Source organism: Astatotilapia calliptera, chromosome 5 (genome assembly GCF_900246225.1).
Source record: "Astatotilapia calliptera chromosome 5, fAstCal1.2, whole genome shotgun sequence".
Lineage (NCBI taxonomy): Eukaryota > Metazoa > Chordata > Actinopteri > Cichliformes > Cichlidae > Astatotilapia > Astatotilapia calliptera.
In genome coordinates, this window is record NC_039306.1 from 32952069 (window position 1) to 32965239 (window position 13171).

The 13171-nt window shown below is 40.4% G+C and overlaps 1 protein-coding gene across 1 annotated transcript in view; it reads left to right on the forward strand.

Annotated features, from left to right (window-relative positions):
* Positions 1-7007: 7007 nt before the first annotated feature.
* Positions 7008-13171, forward strand: part of LOC113022983 (integrin alpha-5-like) — a 53733-nt gene continuing 47569 nt past the window's right edge. The window contains exon 1 of the mRNA XM_026168991.1: positions 7008-7386. Coding sequence (XP_026024776.1) covers positions 7187-7386 — 200 coding nt within the window. The 5' untranslated portion in view covers positions 7008-7186. The remainder of the gene's footprint in view (positions 7387-13171) is intronic.

Sequence of the window (13171 nt, forward strand, 5' to 3'; positions counted from 1 at the left end):
ACGAACAAATCTTTTGTTATGCTGTCGTAGACGCTATCCAATGCCAACAAACTGAATGCTACAGAAAGTTAATGTACATTTACTTCAGGTGTTTAGCAAAACTAGCTTCTGTAATGTGGCCTTGCAGAGATGCAGTTCAAAGCAAGGAGGCAGGAATCCAAGTATGTTGCACTGGCTCAGCGTTAGCGTAGTTAACCTGCCTGAAGCCTTTTGGAGGTGGAGAAGGCCTGGTTGGGGTTATTACAGGTCCTCTGTACTTCATAACAAACACAATATAACGAATGCTTTATTTCCTTTTTGAGCATGCTCCATTCTTTACTTCCTTAAAAAACAAACAAAAAAAGCTGCTCTAAGTTTTAGTTTTCTTCCTGTCTTTGTGTTGCAGTGAAATGTTTCCACTGATTTAAGGACTGACAGAGAAACCTGGCTGCCTCAGTTCAGAATATTTTTCAAGCTACCTGTGGGAATACACGCTAACAGTTTAGGCCGCAGGCAACCATGCTCCCAAGTGTCCCTCATAGATTGAATCTTGGTCACTGATGGATTTCTGTTATTAATAGAGCTGCTTCGTCACCAAGAGGTTAATATTGAAAGGTGATATTCACAGCGGAAGACTCTGGGATTTGCTCCAGTATGAATATAATTTATTGTTACTTGTCTTTTTCTCAATGAGGGGCCTTCATCCGGGTAAGACAGTATCAGAGGCCTGTTTCTTCTCCGCTGGCCTCGTGCTGATCTGCTTGTTTGCAGTGTGAGTTTTCCTTGCTGCTCCCCTTGAGCAGTTGGCAAGTAGGTTCAACTTGGGTAAGAGCTGCATTAGCTCAGGTTCATTAAGAAGCAGTTTTGTGTTGACAAGGCAGATGATAGATTCGCTTGGATTGAGTTCTCTGGAAGGCTGTGGAGTGCCGTGCACGGCTTCATCAGTTCATTGTGGATGAAAGTGATGGAAATGAGATGTGGGAAAACTAGCTCACACACCTCTGGATCTCATTCATAAATATGTTTCCCTCCTGCCCCCACATACACGTACCTCATTCATTACTGTATAAATGGAGAACTAATGCTAATCAACGCTAATCAAACACTTAAACGGAAGTGGTGGCTTTTCATAGCAGGCCATGACTGAAGAAGTTAGTCTCTGTGGAAACGAATGGGAAATCTCTAATCTCTATTTCTTCCTGTAAGACTATTCTTTTTCCTCTACTGCTTAGTCAGCAAGCAGAGAAAGGTCAAAGGTCAGGCTCAACCATTCAAGGAATCGGTGAGATTGCTGCTCTGTGATACAGCAGAGTAGAAAAAACATTAGAACACCACTGTTCATACTGTATATTCTTTATAAAGAAGTATTTTATAATAAAAATGCATCAAACAGACACGTGACAGCAGGGAATTTTAGCTTTTATTGGAACAGGAAGCTGTGAAAAAAAGTATACCCTTACTGCTTCCACAGGACATAAGAGGATAAGTAATCAAATGCACCTGATTAATACCCCACTGTGAGCACCTCTATAAAAGCAAATGTTTTACTGTTATAGACACAATGTAGACACTTTATTAATGAACAAGCACCAAAGGGTTAAAGAACTCCCATTTAACAGGATGAGACCTTCTGCAGAACTAAGCTCAGGAAGGGTCATCCACCTGATGTAATGAGGGGAGAGGAAAGTGACAAGCACGGAGATACAACAATATTGATGGTTGCAGCTTTTACTGATCCACCTAGCTACAAGTGCTCGTGCTAAACATGCAACGTCCAACAAACTGGGAAACAGAAAAGAACCACTTGCAAAAAGAGACCTATGAACAGTAGCAAGACCTCAAATAGAGAGATTTAATTACAAAATAAGTTGAAACTCTTTTCAGTTCATCATCTTTTTAAAGTAGTGTGCAGAATTAGGATAAGCACACATCGATTGGCACCTAATGACAGTTGCAAAAAGTCTGATTGTCCTGAGGCAGCTTATTTCAGGCTTGGCAAATACCTAACTAATAACCTTAGAAAAACATTTCCAAACTCCTACATTAGCAGACATGTTGTTGTTTTAATTGCAGTAATTCTGTTGCTCTGTGTGTAAAGGTAAGAGTGCCCTTACCTTCATTGTTCAGTGCTCAAGACAACATGCAGACACTCCTAGCAGGTGTGTGTGTTATGTCTCTTATCACCTTCGCCCTGACATGATGCAGACAGTCCTGTGTGGGGGTGAAGCTGAAGGTAATTTTGGCTGTAAAAAGGCATAAATAATGTCCCCACACATGGCTGGTGAGTGGACCAGTGGAAAATGAGACCCTTTAAACTCTGCAAGCACATACGATTGCAAACGATTGCAGAAATGCTGAAAAGGTTGTTTCAGTGTGTGCTTCTGTTCTCAGGCCTTTCCAATTAGCGACTGCAGATAGAGCCGGCACAGCAGGCATTTGAGCTTTTGCAGTTTCAGCATGCTCCTTGTAGCTCAGAGCGTCGTCTTTTTTTCCACAGCAACGAGCCAAATCAGTAAAGGTCACCTCTGTGCACTTCCCTCTGCTTATTTCTGCTTTGAAACTAAGGTTAGAAACACATAGTAAGCACAGATGCAGAGAGTGTGATTGATGTGATGATTGCTTTGTTTAATAAGCCAATTTTCAGTAAAGTAATGGTGTATCTAAAAAGATATTATTCTGTCCATCCCTCCATTTTCTTCACCTTATCAAATTGAGGATCGCGAGGGTGCTGGAGCCTATCCCAGCTGCCATAGGGTGAGAGGTGGAGTAGGCCCTGGACAGGTCACCAGTCACCAGCAGGAATAACTTTATGAATGCATCTGTGTATGTATGCATTTATTTAATTTTGTAATTGAACTAAAAAAGGAAAACTCTCATATATTCTACATTCGTTATCTGTAAAATGTTACTTTATTTTCGATGTTTGTGGTGACCAGCTCGTGAAAATCAGAAATTCTGTCAATCCTCTCAAATTATTAGAATTATTTTGAGTCCCTTTTAGTAGGAAAAGTGCAACGGGGATGAACCCCGACTTGGGAGGATTGTCAATAAATGTTGCTTCAAGAACTTTAGCGAGTTTCATAAGGAGTTGACTGAGGCTTCAGATCCATCCCACACAGACATGTTTAGCAAAGGGGTCGCAGCTGTCAGGTTCCTCATATCGAACCACTTCAGAACCAGAGGCAACATCACAAGACCTTACCGGGGCTGAGGAGACAAAGAACTGCACTGTTGCTCGGTGGCCTTGTTTTCACATGAAAGTAAATGTTGTATTTTATTTTGAAATCAAGGCCCTAGAGTCAGTTTGATGCACAGAATCCAAGGTGTTTGTAGTCCAGTGTGAAGTGCAATCTGATGATTGTGGTATTATGTCCTCTGCTGGTGTTGGTGGTGGTCGGCCCACAGTGTCAAAATGGGTTTAATGTATTTGATTGGCCAGCAAACTTGCCTAGCATGACCCCATAGAGTCACAGATAAGCTTGAGGCTTCTATCAAAACAACCTGGCCGGTGTCCTGCAGGTTTTAGGTCTCACCCTGGGTCAACACACCTGAATCACATGATTAGTTTATTACCAGGCCTCTGGAGAACTTCAAGACATGTTGAGGAGGTCAGTTAACCTTTAAATCAGCTGTGTTGGATCAAGGGCACATCTAAACCCTGCAGGACACCAGCACTTGAGGCCTGGAGTCCCCCCACCTCTGCTATGGGGGGTCTCCACTTCTGATCTCAAGCACTGGGTACTGCTAATATAAACTAAACGCACAGCTGTCGTTTTGAAGCACTTGCTTGGTATTCAGCTTCTGTAATTAACTTACCACAGTGAACAGAGAAATCCTTTAGAATAACTGTTTTCCAGAAGCAGAGTTACAGCTATGCTGCAGTCTTAAAAATGTTACGACCAAATTTAACATTTTAATTAATGAAATAAAATCGGGCCCCCCTGAGCCTGGTTCTGTCAGATTTTCTTCCTGTTGAAAGGGAGTTTTTCCTCCCTGTTGTTCCCAGTGCCTGTTCATAGGGGGTCATCTGCTTGTTGGGGTTTTCTCTGTATTATTACTGTTGTAGGGTCTTTACCTTACAAAGGCAACTGTTGTTATAATTAGGTGCTCTATAAATAAAACTGAATCAAATTCAATTGAAATGAATTGAACTGAATATAAATATGAGTACCATGTTACAGATATCCAGAGTGTCAGTGGGCACTTGAATGCACCAACAGAAAATGTTGCTTGTGGTCTTCACATTTGTCCCCTGCATCAAATTGTACAACTGCTACAAAACAAGTTGAATAATTTATTTATATATCTACAAAAATATATGTCTAAATGAACAAAATGAAATAAAATAAAGAGTCAGCCAAAAAGACAAATACCTTCATGGGTCAGTGGAACTGTTTGCAACAACACTAAGTGCGTGTGATTTGTCGTCAGTAGAGAGAAACTTAGGGAGGTGCTGCAATAATTTATTGCCTCATTGCATATTACATTGTAGTTTCAGCACCAGATGGCTCTCAAGCCAAATACATAGCACTGTGTGTTTAGCAGTGCCACTAAACCCTTATCATTGTATTTGGTGCTAGTTTGCAGTTCATACCTCAGGCCAACAGAGGTCAACAAAGGTCACAGGTTGCTTGAGTTATCCAGGCAGTTTGTACAACACATGGTAATGTATATACTCGATTTAAGCCAGGTCTTCACCTCACAGCCGCAACTCCTTTTGAATTTTAACCATCTCCACTTATAGTATATTGCTAAATAATAGGTTTTGAGTGGTGGAGACAGGCACTTGTGAGGAAACACAAATGTTTTAAACTCATTAAAGTTAATGAATAGACCTTCAGTCTCATGGATGTGCTATTTAAATCTGTTACTGAAATACATTCTTGGACAAGGAAATACGTAAAACCCAGCACATTACCACATCAGCTGGCATTTGTGACTTTATAAGGGGAACTAAGCGTTGTATTATGAGTTGCTACGAGGACCACTGTGCCATGTGAAAATGTGTTTTTACCGAGTGAAAACAGTCTTTGTCCAAGTGCTGTTGCCTTTGGCAGGTAATGCATTTTGACTCACTGTTTTTCAAATCTGGGGCCCTCTATTACTATAGGCTGCACATTTACATACACATAACCATGACCAAAGGAGACTAATAATCACACAGTGTATACTCGCCTGCACGTCTGCAATGATAGCAGAAAGTTTATTCCCAGCAGAGTGACGAGAGACTGAGCTGAAGGTGGAACTCTGTGGGCTTTCCCAGTTTAGTCATGCCGAATTGCCTTGACATGTCTGCATGGTAGAGGAAAAGCACAACTCTGACAGTAAGTCTGACTTTGAAAACATACAGCCTCTTTTCTACACACGGATGAGTGAAACTCCAAAACAGCAAGAACAAAGATAAAAGAGTTAATTTCTTCTTTGTATGTTTTCCAGGAAGATCTTTGTAAATGCTAAGAGCAGCTATAATCAGTGTTGGTACAATGATGACAATATGAAAACAAAGTAACAATGTTCCAGTGAACTGTCACGTCAATCTGCAGCTCCTTTCAGCAATACAGAGCTTTATACCGACGTTCGGTTCTTTTATTTATTAGTGTAGCAGCGTTGGGAATGTATTTCTGCTGAAACCTAATGTAAAATTTGGAAGTGCATCAGCTGTGATTTGGTAGCACTGCATAAAGGAGTCGACTCTTGCAAAAACATGAAGGTAAATCTGGAACCTTCATAAGAACTTTAGATGTCTGACAAGTAAATGTCAGTTGTTGGCTTACTCTTAGACGTCACATAGTCTTATTTTCCACTGCAGCAGCAATAAAAAAAGAAGAAGCTTAAAACCCCGCTCTTCACTACCTGATGTCTATGTTTCCATTTTAAATTTCCTCCTTTCTGTTAAGTAATGGGATTCACTTTTCCCTAATCGTTCAATCATGAACTCTTCGCAAAAGCTAGACTTCCAAACTTGTTGCCAAGTCACAAATCCTGTTACATGATTGGAATGACATTTAGAGAATAGTCTTATTATGCTAAATGTAAAATATTTAACAGTTGGGGAGCCGTAAAAGTTACAGCAAGTGGTTGCCAACTGTCCTGTGTTAGCCTGGTGACCTGCCCAGGTTGTACCCTGCTTCTCCTGCTATGACAGCTGGGATAGGCTCCAGCCTCCTGTAATGCTGAATGGATAAGCAGAAGTGAATGGATGAATGGGATACACTGAATGCTGAAACCTTACATTTATGTATACATTACAGATATTAACTGTACTTTGTACTGTACACATTTCTTCTAGTAAGTCACACTCTAAATACAGCACTTTACTGTCATTTTTGAATCCACGGCATCTTTCTGCATCTAACTACGAGGTCTAAACCATCTTTGGTAAGAGCCATAGTCCTAATTCTAACCCTGTGCAATCCTCTGGTTTAAGATAAGCATTGACATGTAAATCGAAATGAGGCAACAAGAGAGTTTAATTGATTTAACAGGGCTACATTTGAATAAATAAAAAGTTCAGCTAACATTAATCCAAACGTTAATAAAATGACTGCATTTAGCATTTATATGCATTTAGCTAAAATGTGTTGCAGTTTTGTTTGTCTATATAATAATATAGTGGAAATGTTAATATATATTTATGTGCATCAAATTAAAAAACAAATTTACTGAATTACAGTATTGTAAAATGCAAAGTTTTTATAGTATGATTATTGTACTGCAAAAATACATCTTCTCTTGCTGTAGAAGTGAAATACAGTTTTGATACTGCAGCTTGGAGTCACTGTAACTTACAGTAGTGGCCTGTTTATTTACAATGTGCAATGCTGAAATAACCACTTCTCTCTTCGGTGCCTTGAGGTAAAGAGCTTTAGCCCACACTTGAGGTTCTGCTGTGATATTTCAGATTTCGTGCCTTTTAGCTTTTTACAGCATTTTTTTCTTTGGGAACCAGACTGTCTGGTAATATTTAAAAACTCCACCCCCATATCTGGCCGCACTCTTCCCCTCCCTCTCACTCTGACCCTCTTCCTTTACAGTTCATCGTTCACTGTGGGACTCTACACCGGACCTGTTGCATCTGAAGGAGAGGATATTCAGGACACCAGTTTATGATTACGACTCCAAAGGCGTCCCGCGGAAGGAACAGCACGCATGATGCGTTTGCGGCGCTGCGGCTGTTCAATGAAAGAAGAGACGCGCAGCACAAGAGATGGGTACCGTTCCTGGACTTTCACCTACCCGGTCTTGGGGAAAATGTTGTGAGTGCGCCGTGCTGGCTCTACCTGTAGTGGTGCTTTGGTTTCAGCTTGGCGCCGCTTTTAACTTGGACACGGAGAACCGCGTCGTCTTCACTGGACCCCCGGGGAGTTACTTCGGCTATTCTGTGGAATTTTTCAAGAACTCATCCAGGTAAAGTGCCAGGAACGGCCACAGAGCTGGATTCTTTCTCCAGGTCAGCGAGGGGAAGTTTTCCGGCTCTCCTTACAGTTTGTAAAGTTTCTTTTTATTTCTAGTGTAAGATTAAAATCTTGTCCTTGTGGTTACTTTACGCAGTAACCCACTTCTCTTTTGGCGCCCCTATAACATCACCCTGAGACACAGAGCAGTATTTTCTGGTAGAGCCACCAATCCTGACATGAGAAACAGATTTTAGATTTTAAAAACGCATCTCTGTGTTTGGATCACAGCCTAAATGTGTGTTTACTTGTGTTATTGGCCATTGTCCCAGCTCTTTAAAGGTTTAAACAGCATGGGCTGGGGGGAAATGTATGAAATGAAGCTCACATGCATATACACATACATCTCTCTCCCCCTCCACCACACACACACACACACACACACACACACTGGATATAGGCCGAACTCTGATTGGAAACAGACACACAAGTGTGTGTCTGTGTGTGATTGAGGGAGCAGGGGGTTAACCTACAGCAAAGTAAGAAAAATGCAAGTCTTATTCTGAATGAAGACTGAAGGGGCATTAAGGGTTTCCCGATGTTCTTTACTGACAGATGAGGAACTGCCAGGTGAGATGAAGTTAAAGATCAAACCTTCCCCTACAGACAGCCTTTAGCATCACCTATATCTCCTCTCTTCTGGGCACTAGTGGAAAAAGCACACACAGTGATTTTGAAGAATGTGTGAAGTTTATCAAGCAAAACCAGCCTTAGTTACAGTTCTGCATCAGATTTGTTTGAGAGGCCAGTGCCATGAAAAACTAAAACGTTTATAGTAGACTGCAATACTTCAGGGACTCAGTCAGTGAAAACATATTCAGTGTAGTGCTAGAAAAGAAAAACCTGGTTTTCCCAGTTTGAATCCACAGTAGCTGTAAATAGAAAAGAAAAAACTACTTTCTTTAAACAACATAAGCCAAATAGAAAATGTTACAATCTGCTGTTATAGCGATGTCGTGTACACGTGTGTTTTAAATTGTCACACAACAAACTGTGATCAGGTTTGGCTAAACTGCTATGTTTTATAGCTGGTATGGAAATATCACATAAAAAAGCCTTGTTCTTTTTTTTGTATACTTTATTAATCCCCTGTAGGGAAATTACTCTCTGGCAGTGGGCAGCCACCAATCCAGCGCCTGGGGAGCAGTGTGTAGGGATGGTGCCTTGCTCAGGGCTACCTCAGGGTAGCTCTTTGGTGGATTTGAGCCCCTGACCTTCCAATCATGGGGCGAATGCTCTACCTATTGAGCTACGTCCTCCCCTCCTCCTTCATATATATTTTTAAGTGAGCAGCAGTAATTTATGGATTTGTTTAAAGTTTTTTTCTTTCAGAAAAGTATTTATTTTACATTAATGTACTACTGAGTCATGAACTGTACTGTTTGTGGAGGTCAGTGTAGCCAGATGTATAAATCACCAATATTTAGTCTTTTGTACAATGTTCTGTCAATGGCTCTAAACAAAACCGCGTCACAGTACAAACAAACAAACAAACTTGGTCCTCTGTATAACACTTCCCTGCTCAGTTTATGGTCTCAGCCAATCATTTTGAAAATTTTGGTTATTCCAAATTTTAGAAAGGAAAATATTTCAGCAGATGCTCATTTGCTGACATATTGTGATTGACAAGCGAATGAACATGTGGTTTCCAAGCCAGGCCCGCCCCTTATGTGTCACATCTGATTTCTAAACAACAAAAATGATAAAACAAACAAACCGACTCATATCCAGCCTTCAAAATGGAACATCACAAACTGTGGGTGACGTCATAGTGATTATATCCATCTTTTATATTGTGCTGTCTCTGGTCAGTACATCAGATGAATGCTAGAGTCACACTAGAGAAAGAGACAGGGCAGGACCAAAATGAATGCAACTTTGTTCAATGAACCTGCGATCTTGTTGCCCTTGTGACCGTTCACAATCAGTTCTCAGATTGACTAGGGTGCATCAAGACAGCGATAAAGCTGTTCAGTCAGTGCTGCAACAGAGTCAGCAGTTAGTGTTATAGAGGGCGGATGGAGCGACCTTGATTATCTACAACTAACAGTAAATTGTACTGCATTACCCCCCTACACAGTCTTCCTAGTGCTGGTAGTTTACCAGTTACAACTGAACTGCTAACAAGCTGACAGAAACAAATACCCTCAAAGTTCTCAACCACATTTTTCTATTTTTCCCTGGAGACAAACAAATCCATGTTGGTTTGTCCAGTCAAAACGCCCTGTTTTAGCCAGCTGTTCACAGCTGCTGACAGCCTCTGGAAGATATGTTACATCACCTAAAAGCACTTTATGTTTGCAAGCCTCGATGATGACAGGGTTGTAGTTCAGTTTTGCTGCAGGTTTAATCTGCTTTATGTTACCACACCGGAGAGCAGCTGGTAGCTGGCAGCCATTGGAAGTCAAATGTAAAGCTACTTTTGCTGGAGTTCACTTACACCATTGTCATCCCTGGGGGCTCACAGACTAAAGTCAATGTTGGTTTAATGAATGTAGATATTTTCATTTAAGGAGGTCGGTTAAGATTACGTGAGTTTGCTCAACTAAGCTTGTGGCAGTCAGAGGGAATATTGTGGAGTGGTTCCTGAGATGTTGGTTTACACACATCTTTTTTTTCTGCCTATGCTGAACAATACCACATTTTGTCTTCCACCGAATTCAAGCGTACTGACAGCAGAGAAATGCAGCTGAATGTCTTCCTGTGAATCTAGTGCTTGTTGCGATGAGTAAACAACACAGGAAAGGGATGCAACTGCTGAATTTTCATTCTGCTGATGGGATAGTTTCTGCAGGCTGTCATGCATTCTGGCAGTTGCTTCGCTGTCTGTCTGTTGGGAGCCTTGGGAAGCTTTCTCTAGCTCATATCAGGTGCTGTGGTGAATAATTATACGTTAGGTTTTCTGTTAGGACAGTGCATGTATTCACTTAGTAATGAGAAGCATTTTGGGATGACAGTCTTGTGGCTTTTTGAGGAAATCAAAACTATGCAAAAATTAGAGAGGTTTGGAGCATTTCTTAATTAGGCTAGGAATATGCAGACGAGTGACTTGGTTTGGAGAACAAAGTCATCTAATGTTTACTACAGCTTTCGGAGCTGTAGACAAACAGTTAAATCCTTCTCATGTGCTGAAAGAATTCTGTCCTATCTGGAATGTGACAGAAGTACAAAACATGGCATATCACATATCAGGTCATTATTTATTTAACAGGAATTATGCAGCAGAAGGTTTGGCAGTTTGCTGTGCCGGAGCATTCAGGTGTTAACATGTTGCTAAGGAAAAAAGACATCAGCACTAATCTTAGAGATAAATGGGAAGGGTTATAAGGTATTTTCCAAACCATTTGTAGTTCGTTATTCTACAGTGCGGAAGATTATTCACAAAGTTGAGCTCACTCACTACAGGCGTCAGTTAGCATGTTAAATGTCAAAGTTAATGACAGTAACATTAGAAAAAGAATGAACAAGTATGGGTTGTTGGGCAGGGTTGCCAGGAGAAAGCCCCCTTTCCCCCAAAAAGAACATGGCAACCACAAGGCTTCTTTAACAGTGTTCTTCTAACATTCTCTATATAAAGCGCCTTGAGGCGACCTTTGTTGTGATTTGGCGCTATATAAATAAAATTGAATTGAGTGGAGTGTATATTTGGAGAAAACCAAACACAGCATATCAGCACAAACATGCACACCATGCCAACTACAAGCACGGTGGTGGAGGCGTGATGATCTTGGCTTGTTTTGCAGCTACAGCAGCTGGACTCAACCATGAACCGCTCAGTATACCAAAGCATTCACGAGTGAAATATGAGGCCGTCGGTCTAACAGCTAAAGCTTGACCCAATTTTGATCGTGCAATGTAACAATGCTCCTAAACAAAGCAGCAAGTGTTTAACTTAATGGTTGAAAAAGCAAATCAGTATTTTTTGCAGTGACCCTGAAATGGTGTGATGCAAACTTCAGTGAACTGAAACTGTGTTGTAAAGAAGAGCAGGTCCACAATATGAGACCAATGAACTCATACAGCAAACAATTATTTATTACTTCAAGTTATTGCTGCCAAAAGTGGGTCTCCAAGCTACTGAAACATGGGGTGTCCTTAGTTTTTTACATACAGCTATTTTGCAAATACTGACACAGTGTAATATGGCATGTGTCAGGTAATATTTGCCTAATGTTATGACACTGATCATTTCTGATTATGTCTTGATATATAAAATCTTAGAACAGACACAGCATGTACTTTCTTTTTGCCATGACTGTAAAGTTTTCGACACCAGGAGGATCTAGAGAACAATAAAGCTGCCTAACACCTAAGATGCTTTATGTGCGATTGCCTTTAAGGTGTCACTGACTATATGGCTATTCATGGACTGAAGGATGTATAAAAAATTATATATTACATACTAATTATATGTGTTCATCTTAGTGAGATACTGTAGTGGACTGTTTTGCTTTTGTCTTGCTTGTTAAAACACACAACTAAACATTATTATAAAGCCGGTTTACAATTTGTTTGGATAGTTTCCCTGTTCATAAATACTGCATAATAAATTGATTCTTTTTCATTTCTAATGGTCCTTCCAGTATTACAGTACACAGTGCTTCAGAGGTCATGAGGGAATTTCTAACACTGTATTGGTTTGTTACTTAACACTGATTAGCAGATATCTATATCAGCAGCTGAAAACTGGCTCCAGAAAAACGTACGTGTTGGTGAACAAAATGCTGTATTGAGGCTTTTTAAGGAAAACTAATAACCAATGTAATGTGGCTACATCTAGGCTACAGTCTGCAGTGTTGAAATGAAATTTCTTACAGACGTTTAGAATACCAAGATTTATAACTTCCTGTAGTCTATTACCGCCACCAAAATATTCTTTTTTTCCACTACTTTGGTGCAGTTTTGGAGATTCGGTTATTACACTTGCCTTTTGCTCTGATTACTCATAGAGGTTCAGTAATGATCTCATGGTCACAAGTGTAAAGACACTAAGGGAGCAGTATTTCAGGGAATTCTGGGCCACACGCAGACGTGTGAGTTCAGTGAGTATATTTACATGTTAACCAAATACAGCAGATTTTTGGTATGGGGGTCCAGTTCATGTAAACACCATATCCTGTTTATTATAAGAACCCTGATAAAATCTTAAAAAATCTGAACAGTGACAGCACTGTGATGCACGTCAGCAGTTCCCAACCATGCTAATCAGGTTGTGTCTACAGACAGTACTGATCCCTATCACGGGATCAATAGGCCTGTAGGTCATGAGCAGTTCTACCAGTTCTTTGTTTGGATCATTTTACAGACCTGATGTGGTGAAACTACACAAATAAATATAATTTTGTGTATAAATATGCCACCATTAGGACACAACCTATTTTGGAATAATGTGACTGTGAGTAAATTCAATGGAGGTCATAAATCTTTCACTAAAAATTATACGTTGTACTGCTCCTGAGCTTCTTTCCTGTTCGCAGCTGTTCCTGTTGAACATGAGTTCAAGGAAAGGAATCCTGTAATTTCGGGGCTCAATAGTGTCATTCTACTGATAAACATCCTATTGTTCAGGATTTGTAGCTCTAGTGTTTTTAGTCACCTCAGAGAGTGAATAAAAGTTATATACTGATTTGAAAAAGTGAGCCACTGAAAGCCTGTACTCTGCACTCCTTAGTGGCTGTGGAGTGAATGGTTTATAAGGAAAGCTCATCCAGCCGTGTAAATATTCCTAAGACATTTTG